The sequence below is a fragment of the Canis lupus genome, chromosome 22 (genome assembly GCF_048164855.1).
Source record: "Canis lupus baileyi chromosome 22, mCanLup2.hap1, whole genome shotgun sequence".
NCBI classification, from domain to species: Eukaryota; Metazoa; Chordata; class Mammalia; order Carnivora; family Canidae; genus Canis; species Canis lupus.
Genome location: NC_132859.1, coordinates 41,664,903 through 41,687,472, shown reverse-complemented (window position 1 = coordinate 41,687,472; position 22,570 = coordinate 41,664,903). Strand labels below are relative to the sequence as shown.

Sequence of the window (22,570 nt, the reverse complement as noted above, 5' to 3'; positions counted from 1 at the left end):
AATAGAAAGTGATAACTAGGGGACTCATCTTACCTGGCTTCTTTTCTTGAGGCTTTCTGTGGCTGAGAATGAAATCACATAGCCTCTCCTCCCTCCTCTAAAGTCAGCACTCAGCTCGCCTAAGGATAGCTTTAAGGCAGAGGTCCTGAATGAAATGCATGCAGTTTCACTGCCCAGAAGACACGTGCCAATGTGTAAAGACCTTCCTGTTTGTCACGGGGCAAGGTAGGAGTGGGTGCTACCCATATCTAGTGGGTAGAGGCCAGGAATACAGCTAAACATCTTACAATGCCCAGGACAGCCAACACAAAAAGGAATGGTCTGTCCCCTAAACGCCCATAGTGCAAACACTGAGAAACACCGTTCTAAGAGTTTATGCAGTTGGTTGGGTACAACAAATAACCAGGAAAGAAGCAGCAAGCTGGGCTAAGTTTGGGCCAGAAGGGAAAAAGAATAACAAGCATAGGAAATCCCAAAAGGGTGCCTGGGTGGCTCAGTCAGTTAAGTGTCTGCCTTCAGCTCAGGTCATGATCCCAGGGTCCTAGAATCGAGTTCCACCATCAGGCTCCCTGCCCTGCAGGGAATCTGCTTCTCCCTCTCCCTCTGCCATTACCCCTACTTGTATTCGCTCTCTCACTGTCAAATAAATAAATAAAATCTTTTTTAAAAGGAAATCCCAAAGAACTCAACAGGGAGAGAAGACACTTATGTTCATTTTGGGGGGCGGGGGGCCAGCTTTTCTGAATGGTTATTTCATGTGAGGAACACATATGAACCAAATATATGCAAACTAGTCTCTTTACTTATAGAATTACTGAATAAACAAAAAAAATCTTTCTCACAAGCTGCCAGAACTGACCGTAGAGCAATAGTCTTTCAACAAAATAGGATACTGTATTATTGCTTCAAAAGCCGACAACGTGATCTTGATAAATTCTTCTGATGCCATCAGTCCTAGGAATACAGTTAATTATTATAGGTGTTTATTTTCATGTGCAAAATCACCATATCAAAGTACCTCAAACAAAGACGTAAAATGTCCCATGATTTACTCACCTATGGCTCCATCTATGTTAGTTTCTCCTGAGTCTACAGATTTAATATGACTCTGTAAAAAATAAAAAGTATTAAGTGAAGATTTCAAAATAAGTCTGAAAGAAAATATGTTTTCCCCAAAACTGTACCTATCATTCTTACTGAAATAATTCCCGAAAGGTATTAAATACTACGTACATATTATAAACACTATAATCATGGTCTTAAAATATGATATGAAATAATATATATCTTATAAACCATAGTCATTTTTTAAACATAGAGATCACTATCCATGAGATTTAATACTGGAATAAATTCAATAGCAATGAAAGCACAGAAAGGTCACTCTATAAAAGTGAAGATAATCCAATTAATACATAACCATGTCCAATGTGCTACACTTACTCACTCCTTGGAAGTTAGTACGGATGCACCTAATCAGGTGAAACAGTCCTCTCAAAGGAAGGTTGGGCCTTATCTGCCCTGAGTGTACACTGCATCCGAATGCAGCAAAGCAAGGCCTGCCTTCAAAGTTCACCACTGTTATTAGTCCCTCTTCTATATGTCCTACCATTAACCCCAACACCAACACCAACGCCATGCCTCCATGCAAGATGACTCCCAACACTGTTTTAGAAGCAGGCCTGAGCAGCACAGCTATGAGCTCCCTGGGTGAATTTCCCAGTCTGAAGCTGAATGCACCACACAGAAGAGGTATTCTGTGAACATGAGCTGAATGAAACAATAATAATAAGCAGCATGGCCATGTTAGTGATGTATGGAAGCACAATACTGAGTTCTGGCTCCTGGCTTACAAAATAATACGTATATAATATTTTATATATAACAAGCAGCAATTAAAATGTAAGATTACTCTGGTATATAAAAAAAAAGTGAGCAATTAATCTAGAGGGAAAATGAGTCTACTATGACCCAATGGTTCTTCTCAAAATACTTGATAAATATAAATGACTATATATCACATATATAGTGAACATCTGTTTAGGCTTTTGTGCTATAAAGAATAAAGAAAATCCTTAAATCCATATTTGACTTAAGAACTAAGACATTCCAGGGGCACCTGGGTGGCTTAGTCAGTTGAGCATCCAACTCTTGATCTCAGTTTAGGTCTTGATCCTGAGTTCAAGCCCCATGCTGGGCTCCATGCTGGGCATGGAGCCTACTTAAAAAAAAAAAAGAAAGAAAGAAAGAACTAAGACAGTCCCATTTTTTTTGCATGAGTTTCCTCCACCCCATGTCATTTATTTGGAGATAACTACTGTCATGAATTTATCATTTCCTTGACATTTTTTAATAGTTTTACTAGATATACATATGTCCCTAAATAGTATACTGTTTGTGTATTTTTGGTCTTCACTGAAATGGTATCAAACTGTATACAGTTTATACAAACAGGACAGTATATAGCCATTAAAATGTGGAAAAAAAGAAAATTGTAGAGTTATGGGAAAATACTTAGTCAAAGTTAAATAGAAAAATATTGGGGTGCCTGGGTGGCTCAGTCAGTTAAGCATTGACTCTTGGTTTTGGCTTAGGTTGTGATCTCAGGGTCATCTAGCCTCATGTGAAGCTCCGTGCTCAGCAGTGCGTCTACTTCCCCTCTTCCTGAACCCCTCCCCCTGCTTGCTGTCTCTCTCTCCCTAATAAAATCTTTAAATGTTAAATAGAAAAAACACAGAATACATATATATACATATGTATATACACATACAGCTCAATCTCAACTACATGCATCAGCATAAGTTTTATACGTATGTATATATATGTTACAAACACAGTTTTCTACACACACAATGCACATATGCAAATTGAAAACACTATGTAAACAACAATAGGTTAACACATGGTTGTTTCTGAGAGTAGAGGAGTTATGGATGATTTTTTCTTCATATCTAATTTTCTACATTTTCTTTAATAAGCATATTTTCATAACTTAAATAAGTACAAGTTTAAGAGAAAATCTCAAAGACATACATTCTTTGAAAGCTGAACATACAAGACTCTTTAAATCGTTTTTTTCAGTCTATGATTACTAAAAAAGAAAAAATGTAATAAATAATAATTTTTTAAAAAGGCAACATAAGCCTGTCATAATTTGGTTGATATAATTTCACAAAATTCCAAAATGGGCACATAACTTTTACTGAGTAAATATATGGATTTGATGTTGAGTAAAATATTCAGAGAAAGATGTCTTTTGACTTAAATAAGTCTACTTAAAGATCTATGGATTACTAAGCAAAGAAAGAAGGTACAGTTTTTATACTACCATCTTTCCTGTGTATATATTTTTAAATATAGATATTACACAAACATAGATGAGGACAAAAATTTTGGAGGAAGACATCACAGGAAACCACCAGCAGAGGTTTTCTTTAGGAAGACAGAATGCTGGCCTGGGAGGTGGGCTTTTGCACCATTTGCACTGTTGGAATTTTCTAGCCATATATGTGTATTAATTTTTTCCTTTTTTAATGTCAAGAAGGGTTCTCTATATAGTGAAATTATGGACTTCTTTTAACTTATTTTCCTCCTTATACTTTCTGTTTAATTAAAAAAAATCCCTACTGAATGTTTCATTGATTTACAAATTTTAATATCTTTTGATACATTTCTTCTTCTACTAAGCATGAAGGCATATAAATTAGGAAAAGAAGCCAGATGCACCAGTGTGCAGAGAGAGGTCTCGCTTGAGATGAGCAATCATGAATTTAAAGTGAGACCAGTTATAAAAAAAAAAACAAAGTGAGACCAGTTATTTCATTGAGTTTTTGTCTCTCCATATTCAGCCACTCAAAGCAAGAAGTAGGGAATTATATTGCACCAGAATTAGGGTTTGCCAGAGGAGGACACCAAAGGAGGGAAGCAAAGGGAGTTACAGGTTTGTGTCAAGCAAGAATGTCAGCTGAATAGGGACTCGAGGCTGAGTGAAGAGAAAAGTGAAGTCACTGGCCCTCAGGAGGGCAGGATGGTGATCAGAAAGTGCTAAGACCAGTTTCAGTCTCAGAGGAATCTATGGGGAGCAGAGGGGAAGTAAGGTGAAAATCGGGGATGGTGGCCAAACTGTGGCACTGGAAATGTCTTAGGTGCAGGCAGCTGAGAGAGGGTTACAAGCTCCTGAGGAAAGAGGTGGTGGAGAGGGTAAGAGGCTGAGATGCTGGAAGCATGGTCCGTAGTGAAATCTGGTTTTCCGAGAACGTGGACAGACGCAGCATGGAGACACTAACAATGAGATCAATGCTGGAAAATTCTGAGGAATGAGGGGCAATGATCCAGGAATCTGTGTGAGCACAGCAGAGGAGTAACACAGGCTATCTTCTGAGGGTGCAAGCTTCAACACTGGAAATTTTAGCAGAGAAGCTGAAAGGATGGCCACCTGCTCCACAGCCAGGCTTCCTGGGTAGAGGAGTGTGAGGCAGAAAATGGTCCTATCTAGAGGGAGAGGCTGTGCCATGAGTGCAGGCCAGGGCTCTGCAATATCATTCAATACTACAGAGAAGTCCGGAATGAGCTCCTACAGCAAACTATGTATATGAATTAATTTGCTGTTCCTAAAAGGAAGGGGGAGCTCATAGCAGGAATACCTGTATGGCAGTAAACAAGTACATAGCATCATATTTTTTAAAATGTAAGAGTGCACTCTCTTTGCTGTAACTACTGCAACTGAAGTCAATACCTATCCACAAACCAACATTCGCTGAAAACAAAAATCTGCATAAGGCAGGAAATACATCCCTTGTAAAATAATTATCTCAATGCCCAGGATAAGTAAACATTTATGAAGTAATGGAGATTATGATTACATTTTTGTATACAAACCTATCAGAATAATTTTATCATTTCTTGCCTTTGAAAATGAAAATCGTTGAGGTCTTTTTTTGTAGAAAACTATATAGCCATTGCACTGCCATTAATGCACTTTAATAAACTAAATGAGGCCAGGGCTTAAGGAAAAAAAAAAAAAAAACACAACAAAATCCTCTTCCTCAGCTCATTAATCAAGAGCATTTTCAAAAGGACATAAGAAACACAGTGAACATTAGGTTATTCCACATCACGAGTTCCCGAGCGTATTTCCTTAATGTCACTGCTTCCTATTTCCCAGCCCAGTTCAACAGAGGCCCCAGAGAACTATGGTATTTACCGCAGGATTTCCCCATAGTGCTTCCCCAGAGGCTCACACTATCCCTAGATCCTTTTTTTTTTTTTAACTGGAGAGAAAGAGGCAAGTATGATGACACAGTGCTTCTGTTAATAAGAAGGAAAAATAGCTATTATCAGCTATGTAATCCTCTTTTGCCTAGACCCTTTGAAAGCTTCATAATGGTTTAAAGGTGCCCTGCTAAATCATTTCCAAATACTTGCTTCTTTAAAATATAAGACGACCAAAATTTTGTTTTAGGTAGTTAAAAAATATGTTTACAAAATGTTAATTCTGATACTCCTGTGTCCATATGTAAGAAGTATCCTGAAGTTTTCTACCAAAAATATAAAAGATGTCTATGGGTCAAAACTGGCAAACAATTGCCTAGTGCCAGCCTGAAAAGCAAAGCCAACAGGAAGTGCAATTCCACCGCTCCCTCCAGCCTGGCCTCTTTGGGACTCTTCTAATGAGCAGCCATCACACCAGCCCACCTATGGTCTCCGTACCTGTTCAAGGCAGGCCAGCAGTTCCCGGACAGCCACTGTAGAGGAAGCCCAAAAAGTTCTGGGCAACAACTTGCTGCCACTGTACACAACTATTAAAGATGAGCCACGGGCAGCCCTGAGTGACTCGGCGGTTTAGGGCCACCTTTGGCCCAGGGTGTGACCCTGGGGTCCCAGGATTGAGTCCCTTGTCGGGCTCCCTGCATGGAGCCTGCTCCTCCCTCTGCCTGTGTCTCTGCTTCTCTCTCTCTCTTTCTCTTTCTTTCTCTCTCTCTCTCTCTCTCTCTCTCAGGAATAAATAAATAAAATGTTTTTTAAAAATAAAATAAAAAAAAATAAAGATGAGCCACACTTGAATACCTCAAATTAAGGCAAATTAAGCTACTCTACCAGATACATTTTGAAAAATGTTGAAAATAATATTTATCTCCAGATAGAACAATAAGGCTTTCAAAACACAGTGCTGGGGCGCCTGGATGACTCAGCAGTTGAGTGTCTGCCTCTGACTCAGGTCATGATCCCAGAATCCTGGGATTGAGTCCTACATTGAGCTCCCCATAGGGAGCCTGCTTCTCCCTCTGCCTGTGTCTCTGCCCCTCTGTGTGTGTCTCTCATGAATAAATAAAAAGTAAATCTTAAAAAAAAAAAAAAAAAAAAGCCCACAGTGGTAAATACATACACAAGAATGATCTGGCCTCTCAGGCCACCAGGATAGAAGGTGCCCTGTGCTCTGGACAGTTTCACGAAGCCATTGTTTAGACTGCTCTATAGAACACATAGACCTGTGCAGCCCCCTTCTCTCCTCACAAAAAGCCAAAACAAAACAAACCCTCTCAAATAAGGTCAGGAAACTTTTGCCTAAGCAAAATTTAAAAAGATTATTTCAAAGCACAAAACTCAAGAGGCTTTAATATGCCAATCTGCACTGTGAATTTCTAAGAAGCAGTAGACTGTTGGATGAGTTGACTTTGCCTGGTGGCATCAGTAGGGCACTGTGACTTCCATGATACCTTTGGCATCTTCTGGATAGATTACGAATCAATTCACAGAAGTACAACCAACTCAACAGTTGATAATAAATGCACAAGAAGTCTGGAGATAACTAAATCCAGGTTCCTCATTTTAGTCAATACCTCTTTCCTTTTACTAGTTTTTCATCAAAGCCTTCAACACTGAGTAAAAGAACAATGCACACATAGCTAAGGCCAAATAACAGATGTGATGAGAAAAATAATGAAAAAATTCTGGGACTGGCCATGATCCAAACTAGGAAAATAGCCTGAAAAAAGCCAAAAGATATTTTCCATTTTATTTGCCTAAATTCCATCTACCTGAGTGACATTATCAAGGAAAAAAACTGTTAGAGATTTTTTAATATACTAATTATCTTTCAATCAGGCAAGTTATTTTCCACTCCCTAAAAGGGCTTATTAAGGAGACCCTACAGACTACCTCTCCACTCACAAAGAGTTTGCCCAATGAGTGAAGATGAGGAGATTCCCCCTTAATGTGGCCTCCTCCCTCGTCCAGAGCATTGCATTAGATGGAGCAGATGTGTTCTCCCTAAAATACAAACATATAATTCCTGAAGGTCCATAAAGACTTCTGGTTGTAGACACTTGCTGGTTCCTTGAAAACCTAAAGTGTACTCAGTTAATGTAGGAAGAGGAAAGTACGCCACAGAAGAAAAAAATAAAAGAACAAGCAAGGACAATTATCCACATCCCAAAAAAACAAACACTGTGCCAAAAGATTCCAAGATGGCCACTAGGGCAAAATTACCATTTCCAGGCAACAATAATTTAGTGCAGTGGATTAATTACAGTCATGCCAAGATGATACCTATATTGGACTTAAAAACAGATTAAAAAGCAAATTAAATAAGGTAGTAAGTGAAATTCTACTAATTGCAAATCCATGAATGCACAATAATGAAATTATGTACTTTGCAGACCTTGGAATTCAAGGCACTTAGGATGATAAAGATTTGGTATGAGATACAAAAGGACCCTAACTGCATTGTCTGAACACATTTCTTAAAAAATCAGTGACCTCCACTCAACATTTGTACTTCAAAAATTCATATTTTACTCTATGATGAATCTTCTAGAACACTACATTCTCACTTGTGGAGGACAATCATTTTTTTTGTATTCCACATTTACAACAACATGGAGATGTTGACTTCATCTTAACTAGAAACCTCTATGGCGTTTTGAAAATCTCAGTTAAGTGTTATTAATATCAAGGTAAGACTGGAGATATCGTATGACAGATGTCTTAACTCCCTCTCTGTGTAGCACCCTATTTTATCAATGATATATAGTGCAACTATTCCAGACAAGGAAAAAAATAATACAATTCATGAGCCACAAAGAGATTATTTTTTGCAAGCAAAAATGAAGTGAAAGATAGGATAATGATTTGTTTTTCATTGCTACTCATCTCATCAAAATTAAAGAAAAAGTTAAATTAAGCTTAACTGAGAGAAATGCCATGAAAATGCCACGAAAAGAGACACTACGTATAACTGGACAACATAAGCCAAAGTAAATAATGATGATAATATATTCCCAGCATTCCATTCTCAACAGGTTTATGATTTTAAATTTTTTCATAACGTTTAGTACCAAAACCTATGAGAGTGTTTTCTATGGACTTATTTACCCTACTTGGGCAGTATCTGAACAAAATACATTATCAGGAGAGAATGTATTTTTTCTCCAAATGTCAAATTTTATTACAGTCAACAGATAAAAATATAAAAAGGTCACATCCCTAGAGACAAATAAATACCACAAGGATTTTAAAATTACTTCATTCTGACACCAAATTCCACAAACAGCAGAGACAGCCACATTTTTATTAAGAACGTGAAAAATTCAGTGTTACTCACAAGGAGAGTTCCATAACTGAAAAGGAATTCTTCTGTTACAACTTGAGGTCGAAATACCTGTGTGATGAGAGTTTCCATAGATTAAATCCTGAAAGCCAGGTATAAGAAAACAAAATGAAAATGTTTTATCTGAGAGGGATCCCTGGGTGGCTCAGCGGTTTAGTCCCTGCCTTCAGCCCAGGGCATGACCCTGGAGTCCCGGGATCAAGTCCCGCATCAGGCTCCCTACATGGAGCCTGCTTCTCCCTCTGCCTGTGTCTCTGCCTCTCTCTCTCTCTCTCTCTCTCTCTTTCTCATGAATAAATAAATAAATCTTTAAAAGAAAAAAAAATAAAGAGAAAGAAAATGTTTTGTCTGAGTTGATGTCTCTTAGATTCAGTGTACCAAAAAGGTAGTCACATTTATATGTTTTTCTTCCTAATAAGACAGTACCTGAGAAGTTACGAGATGAAGCACTATAGTCATCAGAGGTAGATACATCTTCAGCTGTTTTGCTTGGACCGTCGAAGGGTGTTTACGACCAGAAACATTGGCCAAGGCATTAAGAATGTCACCTGCAAAGCAGATCCCAGAGCATATGTGAAGATTACAGACCACAAATACTTAGGGACCACCAGTCACTGCCTGAACACTTATGGGACTGCTGTGGTAATTACTCTCCAAATGAAAGAAGTGGGTAGGGGCTGTGTTATTTTATTCACAGAAAGATTATAATAGAAAACTGTGGCCTCTGAGAACACAATGAATACAAGCTGGATCCTCCATCTAGCAATGGAGTATCTAGCAATTTTAAATCAATTTGATAGTAATGGTTTTAGATATTATTCTTCCTTTTCCTTTTTTGTCTTTTCCAAATTTTAACCACGAGCACTTCTCATTTCTATAAACAGAAAAAAGTTATTTAAAAAATTATAAGTGAGGGGTGTCTTGGTGGCTCAGTTGGTTAAGCATCCGACTCTGAAATCTCAGCACAGATCTTGATCTCAGGATCATGAGTTTAAGCCCCACATTGGACTATAGTTCCAGTCTACTTTAAAAAAAAATTATAAGTGAACAGATTACAGATTGCAATTTTTAATAATAGAATAGGATGATAGCAAAACAAAGATCAATTCCCAAAACTTCCCACTGGATGATAAGTCCAATCATAAATAAAACTTGTGATGTAGACATCTGAATCTTAGCATCACATCCTAAAACAGGATGAGTCTGGCACAAAGAAACTCAACTACCATTTGACCAGACTGTAGCCTTCAATTCAAAGTTTTATAAAAGGTTACAATTAAAAGAAAAGAAAAAAAAAAGCTCTATTTTCAATCATTAACACACACACACACACACACACACACAAAAAAAACTCTCAAAATATTAGTAAGGAGGAAAAAGATACTGTCAATCAGCCATGAAGATATTTTCATTATCCAGATTTATACTCTAAATTTCTGAGTCTAAAGATATTTTACCACAAGAGCTTGGACCAAATTTAACATTTTTAACATTTCTGGTATATAGCTACATCTGCTGGAAAAGCATGGAATGGGATTTAAACAAAATGTATGCATTCCTTAGATTATTTTAATTTCTCCAAATAACAATGAAAACAAGAGATTATCTGGAATAAATGTCTTTTGTAAATCATTATTAGAAATTTTATTTAAATTTTTTCAAACCAAAGCAATGTGTAAACTTTGAATTGAATATAAAAATTCTTTAATATTTAAACTCTAATGCCTATGGCATTTTTAAACTCTTTTAACGGTAAATAAGTGTGTGGCTGTAACCCGAAGGAAAAATTTTTTTCTTCAGAATAGGCAGAGAGAAATCTTGAGAAAAGTTACCCAAAATAAGAAGCATCAGTCCAATTCCAAGCTCTTAGAGTGCCTTCCTTGTGTTTATTTTCCAAAATTGCCAGTTCACCACAGATAACACCTCAGGGTAACCTTTAGCCTGCTTGTTGCCTGAGTCATGCCACCGATGCAAAATAATTGCAAAAACAGATAAAGCAAATCTTGATATCTTAAAACTACACAATCAAGGAAAGGTGTCACTATGCTCACCTGTGATAAGAAGCAAGAAAAAAAAAAAGAGGCAAAACCTAAAAGCCCATGCACAGAAAGGCAAGCAGCAAGGGGCCTAAGGATGAGCCTCTGATTTACCCAGGATCCGTGGCAGTTCCTGCACGATGTGACGGATGAGAAGGTCCAGGCATCTGGACAGGTATTCATTGCTGCTTTGCTGCTCCTTGCCTGGAGTGGTCTTTCTGCTGTCTCTCTCGATGTACATCACCAGTCTACATACAGGAAAGTGCAAAAGATTACCTCTCATGATAAAACAGTTGATAGCATCTGTCTGAAAATGCCGCCAAGGCAAGTGTTTCCAGGGGGCACAGTCCCAATCATGCTGACATTTGGAATTGTTGCGATTTGTCAGGCACAATCTATTTCTGCCTTAGAAAAATCTAAACGTTTATGCAGTAAGAAAATAAGGCAACTTTGGATGTATCTGCCAGTGTATTACAAAATAATGCCCTGATTTCATTTAGCCTTGGCCCGTGAAAAGAAACCACATTCTTCAGATGACAGATGAAAGGCAGAAAAAGGCATCTGGGCAGAAGAGTGCTCTTCAAGTTTCAAAGATTCAAAGTAGAACCACAAGTTGTCTGCACTTCTGTTGGTCATCAGTACTAAACTTCCTTGGAACCTCAGGCAAGTCACATGAATTCCAGTTCCTTCGGTAAATTGTATACGTAAATCCAAAGAAAAAGTTTCATTTCAATACTGAGCGATACAGAGAGCACACACTATATCGAAACATCTGGATTTCACATGTCCCTTTGTCTCCTAGTTTTATGATCTCTGACATTTAACAAACATGACTTCTTCAACCCACTGGCATTCAGTAAATCAATCTCTGACCAACTGTGCCTAGCCCACACCCTGGGAACATATTGGACCATCACCCTAGACACTGAGGGTGTGCCCAAAAACTTTTAGGTTCACATTTCATCTGCTTTACTGGATCCACCAGGTACCTTCCCAAATGCCCACTGACTTCAATTCTCAAAAGGGCAGTGATTTCACTGATTTCATCACATAAAAGTCCCTTAATATCTCCCATGTCATCATCCTTCTTCCCATTCCCAGCTTCATTGGCCTCACTCATACCACACAACTCCTACTTCTCAGGATTTCCAACCAACTCCTACTCTCAACTGGAAAGAGGTGGTTTTGCACACAACACACACAAATATATATATATATATATATACACACACACACACACACATACACACAAAGAATACTGAAATCATAATGCTTAGCATTCATGTGGCTCTCTTCGTAGATCTGGTCATGCATTTTGCTATTTTTACTCACTATTACTTGGAGCTCTACTAGTGAACACACATGGCCAATACCAAATCAAGTTTAGGTTTCCACCAGCCAGTTAATATCTTCTGTTCAAGTCCTTGATTTCCATCCTAGCCACACTTTAACAAATACAAGGCACTAATCAAAATGCAGGGAAAATACTCATGAATCAATGTAGCAGAAATGTATCAATGCTACTTAAAGAATTCACAGCACAAAACTTCTTGATGGTAAGTAAACCACAGAAATGAGACCCCGTGACTTCATGATAAGTAGAATCTAAGAGCTTCAGGAGATGTGCTACAATGCCTGGGAGCAGCCTGCTCAGCCAGTCAGCCTGGAGCTCCCAGGAACAGGCAACACACAATCACTGTGGCTGGGAGCTTCCAAGACAAGAGTAGCAACTCCAAGAACTTCTTAATTACTTGGCACTGTTCCCTCAGCCCAATCCAAGGAGTGAGACCTGAAAATACCAAGGATGGGGAAACTCATCTTCCTTTTCTGCCAGCAAGAGGGGTTGCCTGACATCTCTCTGCCCAGCCTTACCATCTGTCCAACAGCTTTTCCGAAGTGAAAGATTATGGCGTCTTCTCCAAGATGAGTATTTCAAACATACCCTCTAATCATAATCTCTCTTGATCCTACTTGCACATTCTTCCACTGTGACCATTCCTCAACTTCAGGGAAACTTCTAAATGAATCCATGACATTTTCTTCCAATCCATCAGCTTCCTCTTTTCTTCACTTACTTCCAACTTCGACTATATCCCATCATCTATCATTTCATTACTCTTTTGTCCTCTTTCCTTTGCAGCCACCTAGCCAAATGAACTCTGGATCAATCCAATGATCTGCTTTCTGGATGCCTGAGAGAAGGCTACTGAAGCTAAACTCTACGATAAATGTGTGGCACCACTACTGAATGGCACAGAGCAGTATCAGCAATCTGACTACATTTCATTGGTCAATATATTCTCAGTCTATTTTCAAATTTTTCTTTTCTTCAAATCCCCAAGTGTTCACTCTCTCATGAGACTCTAAGCGAGTGATTTTACCTCCTATTGTACAAAGAAAATAGAAAGCATCATGAAGGAACTCTCCTTCCTAATTCTCAATAAGTGCGCCTACTGTGCATTCCATCATAACCACATTTCCTCCCATTCCAACAATGGCCCTATCTCTTCTTCCCCCTAGGCTTTAGATTTCATTCTCTCTCACCCTCTCAGAACCTTAAAACTGCCAATTACTCATTTTCCCTTTTATATATTTACTCTCTCTCATTTAACAAAATACTTTTCATGTTCTTCTAGCAACTTCCTCATTGCCTCTCTAAACCCCTTCTTATCAAACCTCTAAAGAGAAATCTCTACCTAACACTTCCATAGCTCCTTCTACTTATTATTCAACCCACCCAAGTCTGACTCAAAAGGGCACTACTCATCACTTGCTTAAAGGTCACTGACAACCTCCATGAGATCAAATCCAGGGAACACCTGTCAACAACATTCAACACTGTTGTCACTCTTCCTGTTCCTCCATATATCATGACACCATACTTTCCTAGTTTTCTTCTCTAACTTCTTTAGTTGGTCCTTCTCTATGTCTTTGGTTGACCCATGCTCCTAAATGCTCAAGTTTATCAAGACTCAGTTCTATGGGACCCTGGGCGGCTCAGTGGTCAAGCATCTGCCTTTGCTTCAGGTCATGATCCTGGGGTCCTGGGATTGAGTCCCACATCAGGCTCCCCGTAGGGAGCCTGCTTCTCCCTCTGCCTATGTCTATGCCTCTTTCCCTCTCTAATGAATAAATAAAATCTAAAAAACAAACAAACAAAAAAAAAGATTCAATTCTAGATCCACTGCTCTTTTCTTAGTACCATTTGACCCAGGTAATCTCATCCCCACCAATGATTTGATCTTCCAATTACATATCTGCAGCCTAAACCTGATCTCTAAGCTACAGACTTATATAGCCCACTGCTGATTTGACTTTTGCTCTTGTCTCAAAGGCATTTCAAAATCTACATATCCCAGATAAACATGATGATCATCCCAACAAACCTGGTTGTCTTTCAGAACATAATGTCCCATTATGTAAGGCATCACTCTCTACCTTATCAAACAAACCAGAAACCTAAGAGTCATCCTTATTACCTCCCTTCCTCTTACTTCCCACACCAAGTCAATCATTAAATGCTCCCTTACACTATTCCACTCCCAGTCATGTGCAAGCTTCCATACTGCCTTCTCCTGGGCATCTATAGTAGCCTCTGAGCTACCATATATCCTTCTAACCCTTATACACCCTACATCTATGTGGATCTTGCCCATCAAGTTGCTCCTGCATGTAAAGCCTTTCAATGGAATCCCACTGTCCTTAACACGGGTGTTCTTACAACTCTCTATCATGATCTTCAAGACCTGTAAGGTCTGGCCCCCGACTACATCTCCAGGTTTGGCTTACTTTCTTCCCCTCCAGTTACACTGGTCTTCTTCCAGCCCCTCTCCCCTTCCCCAGCAACAAGGTATTGCCTCTCTGCCTCCAGGGCCCTTCTATTCTCTCCTTGCCAGTGAACTCCTACACATACTTCATTATTCACTGCAATGATGTTTCCCTTAAATTAAATCTCTCAACAATATAGTCTCAGAACACAGAATACATGAAGGCTCTTACTCAAGTACAATTTTATAATGTATTTTTGATTATCTGATAATGTTTGTCATCCCAGAAAATTCAAAAATACCTTAGGGCAAGAACTATATCTGATTTTGCTCACCACATCTTTCTACTTCTAGGCACAGTTCCTGATATGAAATCAGTGCCCCATAAGTATTAAGCTGACTAGACACATATTGCTGTTGAAAGTACTCTAAGACTTTACCTAGTTCTCTGAAGCAATTCTTTGGTCTTTATTTTTCTCAAGATCTTTTTCTTAATTCTACTGTTTGATGTGTTTGACATTTATATTGCTGGCTTACATAAGAAGTAGGAAATGAATATTTTTAAGAAGAGCTTTTTCTCAGGAAGAGATACCATAAGTAAAATCAAAAGACAAAGGAAGGAAAAATATTCTCCCATTTGATTCATCAAAGGATGAATGGATAAAGAAGATGTGGTATACAAATACAATAGAACATTATGAAGCATAAGAAGGAAATCCTGACATCTGAGACAACATGGATGGATTTTGAGGGTACTGTGCTAAGTGAAATAAGCCAGACAGAGAAAGAAAATACTGCATGGTAACACTTTTATGTGGAATCTAAAAAAACAAAAACAAAAAAAAAGTCACACTCATAGAAACTGAGAGTAAAAATGTAGTTGCCAGATGCTGGAGGTGGGGGGAAATAAGGAGAGGTAGGTAAGAGGGTACCAGCTTTCCTCTATGAGAGCAATAAGGTCAGGGGATCTAATGTAAAACACGGTGACTATAGTTGAGAACACTATCTTGTATAACTGAAATTTACTAAGAGAGTAGAACTTAAATGCTCTCAAAAAAAAAAAGGCAAATCTGTGAGGTGGTGAATGTGTTAATTAGCTAGATGAGGGAGTCCTTTCACAATGTATCAAATTACCACAATCTATACTTTAAATATCATATAATTTTATATGTCATTTATACCTCAATAAAGCTGAATTTCTTTTAAAAAGATAAATTAGGGGAAAATATTTCTAATTCATATCACAAAAGGCTATTTTACACATACATACACACAGATATATATATCTATATACAGATATATATCTATATCCCTATATGTATGTATGTATGTATGTGTGTATGTGTGTGTGTGTGTGTGTGTGTGTGTGTATATATATATATATATATATATATATATATATATATATGCCTCCCAGGTATCAATTAGAATAAAAGTAGCCAAGAGAAAAAAAATGAAGGATAGGAAAAGGTAGTACACAGAGAAAATAATATAAATATCCCAAGCAAAGAGATGTTACACTTTGCCTATAATAAGAGAAATGTACAGTTGGCCTTTGAACAAGGTAGGGGTGCCCCTGGCATAGTTGAAAATCCACATAAAATTTTTGATCCCCTCACCTGAAAAAACTAAATTACTAATATTGGAACCACAATAAATCACTCTTTACTGTGATATGCAATTTACCTCAGAGGTGAACTGCTGCTCAAACACGGAAGACTAGTGTCACATGACATTAAGCAGATACTCTCAACACCTCAACTCATTGCAACTGCAAAAGGAAGTAGCCACAAAATTCTTACAGTAATACAGTATGTGCTACAGTTAATTTTATGTCACTATGATTTAATACTGCATCATTACATTTGTTTCTCTCAACTACAAATGGCACCCTGTATAATCTGTATACTAAGTTTTGATAAATTTTAATATTTTTAAAAATATTTATCTACTTATTTTAGAGAGCGAGCGAGCGCACACATGAGTGGGAGGAAGGGCAGAGGGCAGGAGAAAAGGGGAAGCAGACTCCCTGCTGAGCACACAGCTCTAAGAGGAGCTCAATCCTAGGACCAAGATCACAACTTGAACCAAAACCTGGAGTTGGATACTTAACCAACGAAGCCACCAAGTGCCCCAAATTTTTCTACTTTTTATGATAGATTTATATGTATTTTATGGCAGTAAATAATAAAACAGACTAGTATCTACATATATTTTATACATTCATGACATACTCAATTTTTTTCAATATTCCTATGCTATGTGCTTCATCTGTTTTTTCAAGTTGTCACAAATCTCAAAAAAAATTTCCAGTCTTATTGAAAAAAATCTTCATATAAGTGGACTCATACAGTTCAAACTCATGTTGGTCAAGGGTCAACTGTATATTAAAATAACTCTTTTTTTGCCCTCAAATGGCCAAATGCAGAAAGTTTGATAGCAAAGACTACCATCAAGACTTGAGAACACTAACACCCTAGTACTACTACTGGTGGAAGTATAACAACACAAATCCCATAGAGAGCAGGTTGGTAGTACCTTCAAAATTAAAAATCTAGCAAATCTACCTCTAGGAAGAAATTATTACATATATACTTGTATACATGTGACACACTTATATTTTCCTGCCTTTAATAGGAAGATACTGAGGAGGAAGATGCCAAACAAAAGAGGGCTGATTGAATAAAATATGGTCCATCATTATACTGTAACTATCAAAAAAGCCAAGGAAGCTCTCTATATACTACAGGGAAAGAACTACATATAAGATACATTCATTGTTGAGTAAAACAAGCAAAGTTCAAAACAGTGTTTTTTTGCGTGTGAAAAGAGAAAAATAAGATCTATCATCACATTTGCTTGGATAGAAACTACTCTGGAAGGAAACATAAGCCATAAGCAACTAATAATAATGCTTAATTTTGCATGATGGTGCTCTGGGGCTATGGAACATGAGGTGGAATGTATCTCTCACTTTTGATTTTTTTTTTTTTTTTTTTTTTGGTTTTTGAACCATGGACACAAGTTATCTACTCAAAACATGAAGTAATATCATTATCCTACAGAGTCCATTTTTTTAAGTCACAGGAATAAAAAGCACAGCATGGGGAACATAGCCACTGATGCCATAAAAGTGTTGTATGGCAACGGATGGGAGCTACACTTGTGATGAGCACAGGATAATGTACAGAGCTACTGAATCACTATGTCGTTTACCTGAAACTAATGTAACATTGTTTGCCAACTATACTCAGAAAAAAAAAAAAAAAAAAAAAAGACAGACAGACAGAAAAGTTGTTTAGGTAATGTAATTCTCAATACACAAGATACTCTACCAAATGATAAATAATGCTAAGTACAGGCAAAGAGACTACTCCTCTTGGTAAGATCTATAGAGATATGCTTTCTCATAGTGCCAAGCATCAAGATAACTTTTAAAATAGTAGACCAACAATAGTACCACAGCAGTACCCCAAAAGTTTATTATAGTCCCTGGCCCATTATGATTTCTAGATTTTTTTTCTCCTTTCCTTCAGGAGGGTTATTTCATCTAACAATATTAAGATGGAGGTATCACCCAAACCTGTATATATTTCCCTGCAGCACTATCTAAAACTGTGATCCTCAACAAATTTATTAAACTCTTAAAAGCTTCAGTTCTTTAATTATAAATAAGATAATACTGCCTGTGTTGTAAGAGACTGCTGTGAGGATTCAATGAGCTAGTAGCCTGGAGTAGGACACACAGTCAATTCTCAAGAAATGGTAGCCAGTACTACTAATTATTGTTATTACTAATATTAATAATTATTACTACCCCTACCACCAAACTCAAAAAACTGCTTTCTTGAGTGCATGGGTCTTAAGAGAAGGAACCCAGAGGGCAAATTACTACTCATCCTACTCCCTTACTCACAAATCATCATGTTAGAAAATCTTGCCTCTAGCTTCCTCTGCATTTGGAACCCTGCCTCAAGTGATTACAATAAGAGAGAGTGTACTGTCTTTCTGTAGAAGATGTGGAAATACAGGTCATTAAAACTTTACTACTCCTTTTGATCTAAGAAAAAATGTAAACATTTTCTGTAAGGAATAAAATAGCTATCAGGTCCGTTTTGTTTTAAATGAACATACAGAACGTACTGCTATTTATTTACCCACTCTTTTACTAAAAGACATTATGGCTGCTGTCAGCTTTTTTTCTTACAGACCATTCTGCTGTGAACACTGCTGCATCTATCTCCTGGAGTACAGGGGCAAGAGTAGCTGAGGTATGTATATAGGAACAGAAGCATGAAAGTTCCACATCACTGCACTGCCCCACTGCTTCCCAAAGTGGCTGTCCTAATGTACTCCCAACAGCCAGGTAGGAGTTGCCTCTGAGTTACAAGCTCATCGATATCTACTGGTGACAGATTTCACCTTTACCGATCTATATCTTGTGGTTTTCATTTGAATTTTCATCCTAATTAACACAGTAAGCATATTTTTGTATTTCTTTATTCATACTTCCTCTTTTGTGAAATACCTGTTCAGGTGTTTTGCTCATTTTCCCACTGAGTTTTCAATCTTTTGTTACTGACTTAGAGGCATTATTTATATGGTTTAGATTTACCCTCTTCCCCTTCTTTTTTCTTCTTTTTCTTTCTTCTCCTTCTTTTGGTCTTTCCCACTGGAGTCTTCAATTCATTGGAAACTGATTTATCATATGGATTGGGAAGGAATCCAAATCCATTACTCTTTCAGGTAGATAACCACTTGCCTGGTACTAACTAAAAAGGCACTTCTAAAACTAAGTGTGAAAGAGGAAGAGTAAAATAACAAATATGTGGCAAAATATGATTCAAAAGCAACTGATCCCTAAATTACCTCCCCTACCCAATGAATCTAGGTGACTGTCACTGAACTTGTACCCAGGCACTTACTGAAATCTGGAGGTTTATTCTCCAGAGAAAGTAAAACAGGATATTTCTAGACTGGGAGAAAGTAGACCAAAGCAACAAGACCACTGCCTAAGTGCAAACGGAGAGACTAAATGAGTTCCCACTAGGGCTTCCAGCCCCCTTCCACAAACAGGCTCCTAGGATTCTGTCAGCCAGGTCCCTGCTTTCCAGCTGACGACTAGAATGTTCTTTATGCTCTTTAGCAAAACTAGCCCAAAACAAACATATCAGAAATATTAATGCTGAAGTTTCACATTTAAAAATGCCTACACAGATGATCTTAGTGTGACACTCAAAGTCAAGAAAATTTGTCCATGCACTGACAACTTCTAAAACAGGCTGTCATTCCTTCAACTCTTAACTATGACCAGACCAAACACTGCCACTTATCTGCAGGTATGATTTTGCTTGACATTATATATTTGCTGATATTCATCTGTATGTACTCTTTTTCATTGTTGTATAGTATTCCAGTATATGGACCTACCACAATTTATTCATTGCCGATGGATGTTGGAGCTGTTTTAATTTATGAATAGTGCTAAGAATATCTTATGCTGGCACATGTAAGCATTTCTATTGTATCTACACCTGTAAGCAAAATTGCTGGATCACAAAGCATTCCTAGATTCAGTTCAGTAGACACAGCTGATGATCAGTTTTCCCAAAGTGATTATTAGGAAAATTTACACTCCAAGAGGCAAATATAAGAATTATAGTTTCTCTACATTTTTGTCAAAATCTGCATGATCAGGCTCTATAATTAGAGCCATTCTGGTGGGTATCCACTGATATGTCATCACAATCCAACTGAATTTTCCTGATGACTAACAAGGTTATGCATCTTTTTGTGTGTTAAACGGCCACTTGGAAATGACTTTTGTAAACTTCCTGTTTAAGTCTTGTGTTCATTTTAATTAAATTAATTTTTTAATTTTATTATTTTAATTAATTAATTTTTAACGGTAGGACTAGGATCTATTAAACTGTGTCTTAGTAAAGGTGCTGGGGCTTGCCCATGGTGGTCTTGATGTATAAAGCCCAGACATTTTGCCAATTCTTCTTGAGCAATGATACTAGGAAATTGACAGCTAAGTGGATGTTGTACATGAGCTCATCATCTATCATCTTCACGTGGCCAACAGCCACTGCCAGACATAGCACCTTCTTCATCGGGAATTTGATGGTGGACTTCACTTCATCCACTTTGGCCACCATGTTCTCACTGTGGGTAAGCAAGGAAGAGAACTTGCCAGATTTATTCAGGCCTGGACCTAGGATTTGTGGGATCTGCTTGATCAGAGATTCTGAAGCCAAAAAGGCAACATACTTCCTGGCCAACTTCTTGACTAGTTTTTTTTTTTTTTTTTTTTTTTTATTCTTGTTGAGTTTCTTCAGCACCTCAATGTCCATGTGGGGAACATCCACTGCCTTGGCCTCATCACAGTGCTGCTGCTCCCCCAAAACACACATGGAGAACTTAGGGCAGGGGGTGGACTTAAGCCTCACGGTGCCTGAGAAGCGTTTGTCCTTCTGAGGGTCATAGTTCTTCAGGCTGATCTGCAGCTCCACCATCTCCAGAAACTTCCGGCACTTGCACTGGTTCCCGGGCAGGACCTCCCGCACTGCCTTGTACAGGGTGTCGTGGGAGACTTCGCTGCTCATGGTAGCTCACGCCACAGTAACCGGAAAAGAGAGCCCTTTTTTTAAAAAGATTTTTTTATTATTATTTGAGACAGACAGAAAACAAGCAGGGAGGACGATCAGAGGGAGAGGGAGAAGCAGGCTCCCCGCTGAGCAGGGAGTGTGATGTGGGGCTCCATCCCAGGTGGAGATCACTACCCCAGCCAAAGGCAGACACTTAACTGAGCCACCCAGGTACCCTCTGTGTTCATTTTCCTATTGGGTAATCCTCTTTCAGTTCTTTAGATATTGTAATTAAGAGCCCATTGTTAATATCTTCTCCCATTCTGTAGGTTGTCTTTTAGTTTTGTTGACTGTATCCTTTGCTGTGCAAAAGCTTATCTTGATGAAGTCCCAATAGTTCATTTTTGCTTTTGTTTCTTTTGCATTCGTGGATGTATCTTGCAAGAAGTTACTGTGGCCGAGTTCAAAAAGGGTGTTGCCTGTGTTCTTCTCTAGGATTTTGATGGACTCGTGTCTCACATTTAGATCTTTCATCCATTTTGAGTTTATCTTTGTGTATGGTGAAAGAGAGTGGTCTAGTTTCATTCTTCTGCATGTGGATGTCCAATTTTCCCAGCACCATTTATTGAAGAGACTGTCTTTCTTCCAATGGATAGTCTTTCCTCCTTTATCGAATATTAGTTGACCATAAAGTTCAGGGTCCACTTCTGGGTTCTCTATTCTGTTCCATTGATCTATGTGTCTGTTTTTGTGCCAGTACCACACTGTCTTGATGACCACAGCTTTGTAGTACAACCGGAAATCTGGCATTGTGATGCCCCCAGGTATGGTTTTCTTTTTTAAAATTCCCCTGGCTATTCGGGGTCTTTTCTGATTCCACACAAATCTTAAAATAATTTGTTCTAACTCTCTGAAGAAAGTCCATGGTATTTTGATAGGGATTGCATTAAACGTGTATATTGCCCTGGGTAACATTGACATTTTCACAATATTAATTCTGCCAATCCATGAGCATGGAATATTTTTCCATCTCTTTGTGTCTTCCTCAATTTCTTTCAGAAGTATTCTATAGTTTTGAAGGTATAGATCCTTTACATCTTTGGTTAGGTTTATTCCTAGGTATCTTATGCTTTTGGGTGCAATTGTAAATGGGATTGACTCCTTAATTTCTCTTTCTTCAGTCTCATTGTTAGCAAATGACGTATCAGATAAAGGGCTAGTTTCCAAGATCTATAAAGAACTTATTAAACTCAACACCAAAGAAACAAATAATCCAATCATGAAATGGGCAAAAGACATGAAGAGAAATCTCACAGAGGAAGACAAACACATGGCCAACACGCACATGAGAAAATGCTCCGCATCACTGGCCATCAGGGAAATATAAATCAAAACCACAATGAGATACCACCTCACACCAGTGAGAAAGGGGAAAATTAACAAGGCAGGAAACCACAAATGTTGGAGAGGATGCGGAGAAAAGGGAACTCTCTTACACTGTTGGTGGGAATGTGAACTGGTGCAGCCACTCTGGAAAACTGTGTGGAGGTTCCTCAAACAGTTAAAAAT

At 38.1% G+C, this 22,570-nt stretch overlaps 1 protein-coding gene and 1 pseudogene across 6 annotated transcripts in view; both read right to left on the bottom strand.

The window, feature by feature from the left end:
- ULK4 (unc-51 like kinase 4) overlaps positions 1–22,570 on the bottom strand; it is a 591,708-nt gene that overhangs the window by 353,497 nt on the left and 215,641 nt on the right. For all 6 annotated transcript variants that reach the window (XM_072793220.1, XM_072793224.1, XM_072793223.1 and 3 more), the window contains 5 exons: positions 10,759–10,892; positions 9,035–9,156; positions 8,603–8,659; positions 1,057–1,108; positions 860–954 (listed from right to left, as the gene is read on the bottom strand). In XM_072793220.1, coding sequence (XP_072649321.1) covers positions 860–954; positions 1,057–1,108; positions 8,603–8,659; positions 9,035–9,156; positions 10,759–10,892 — 460 coding nt within the window. The remainder of the gene's footprint in view (positions 1–859; positions 955–1,056; positions 1,109–8,602; positions 8,660–9,034; positions 9,157–10,758; positions 10,893–22,570) is intronic.
- On the bottom strand, positions 20,348–21,051 carry LOC140614497 (large ribosomal subunit protein uL1 pseudogene; annotated as a pseudogene).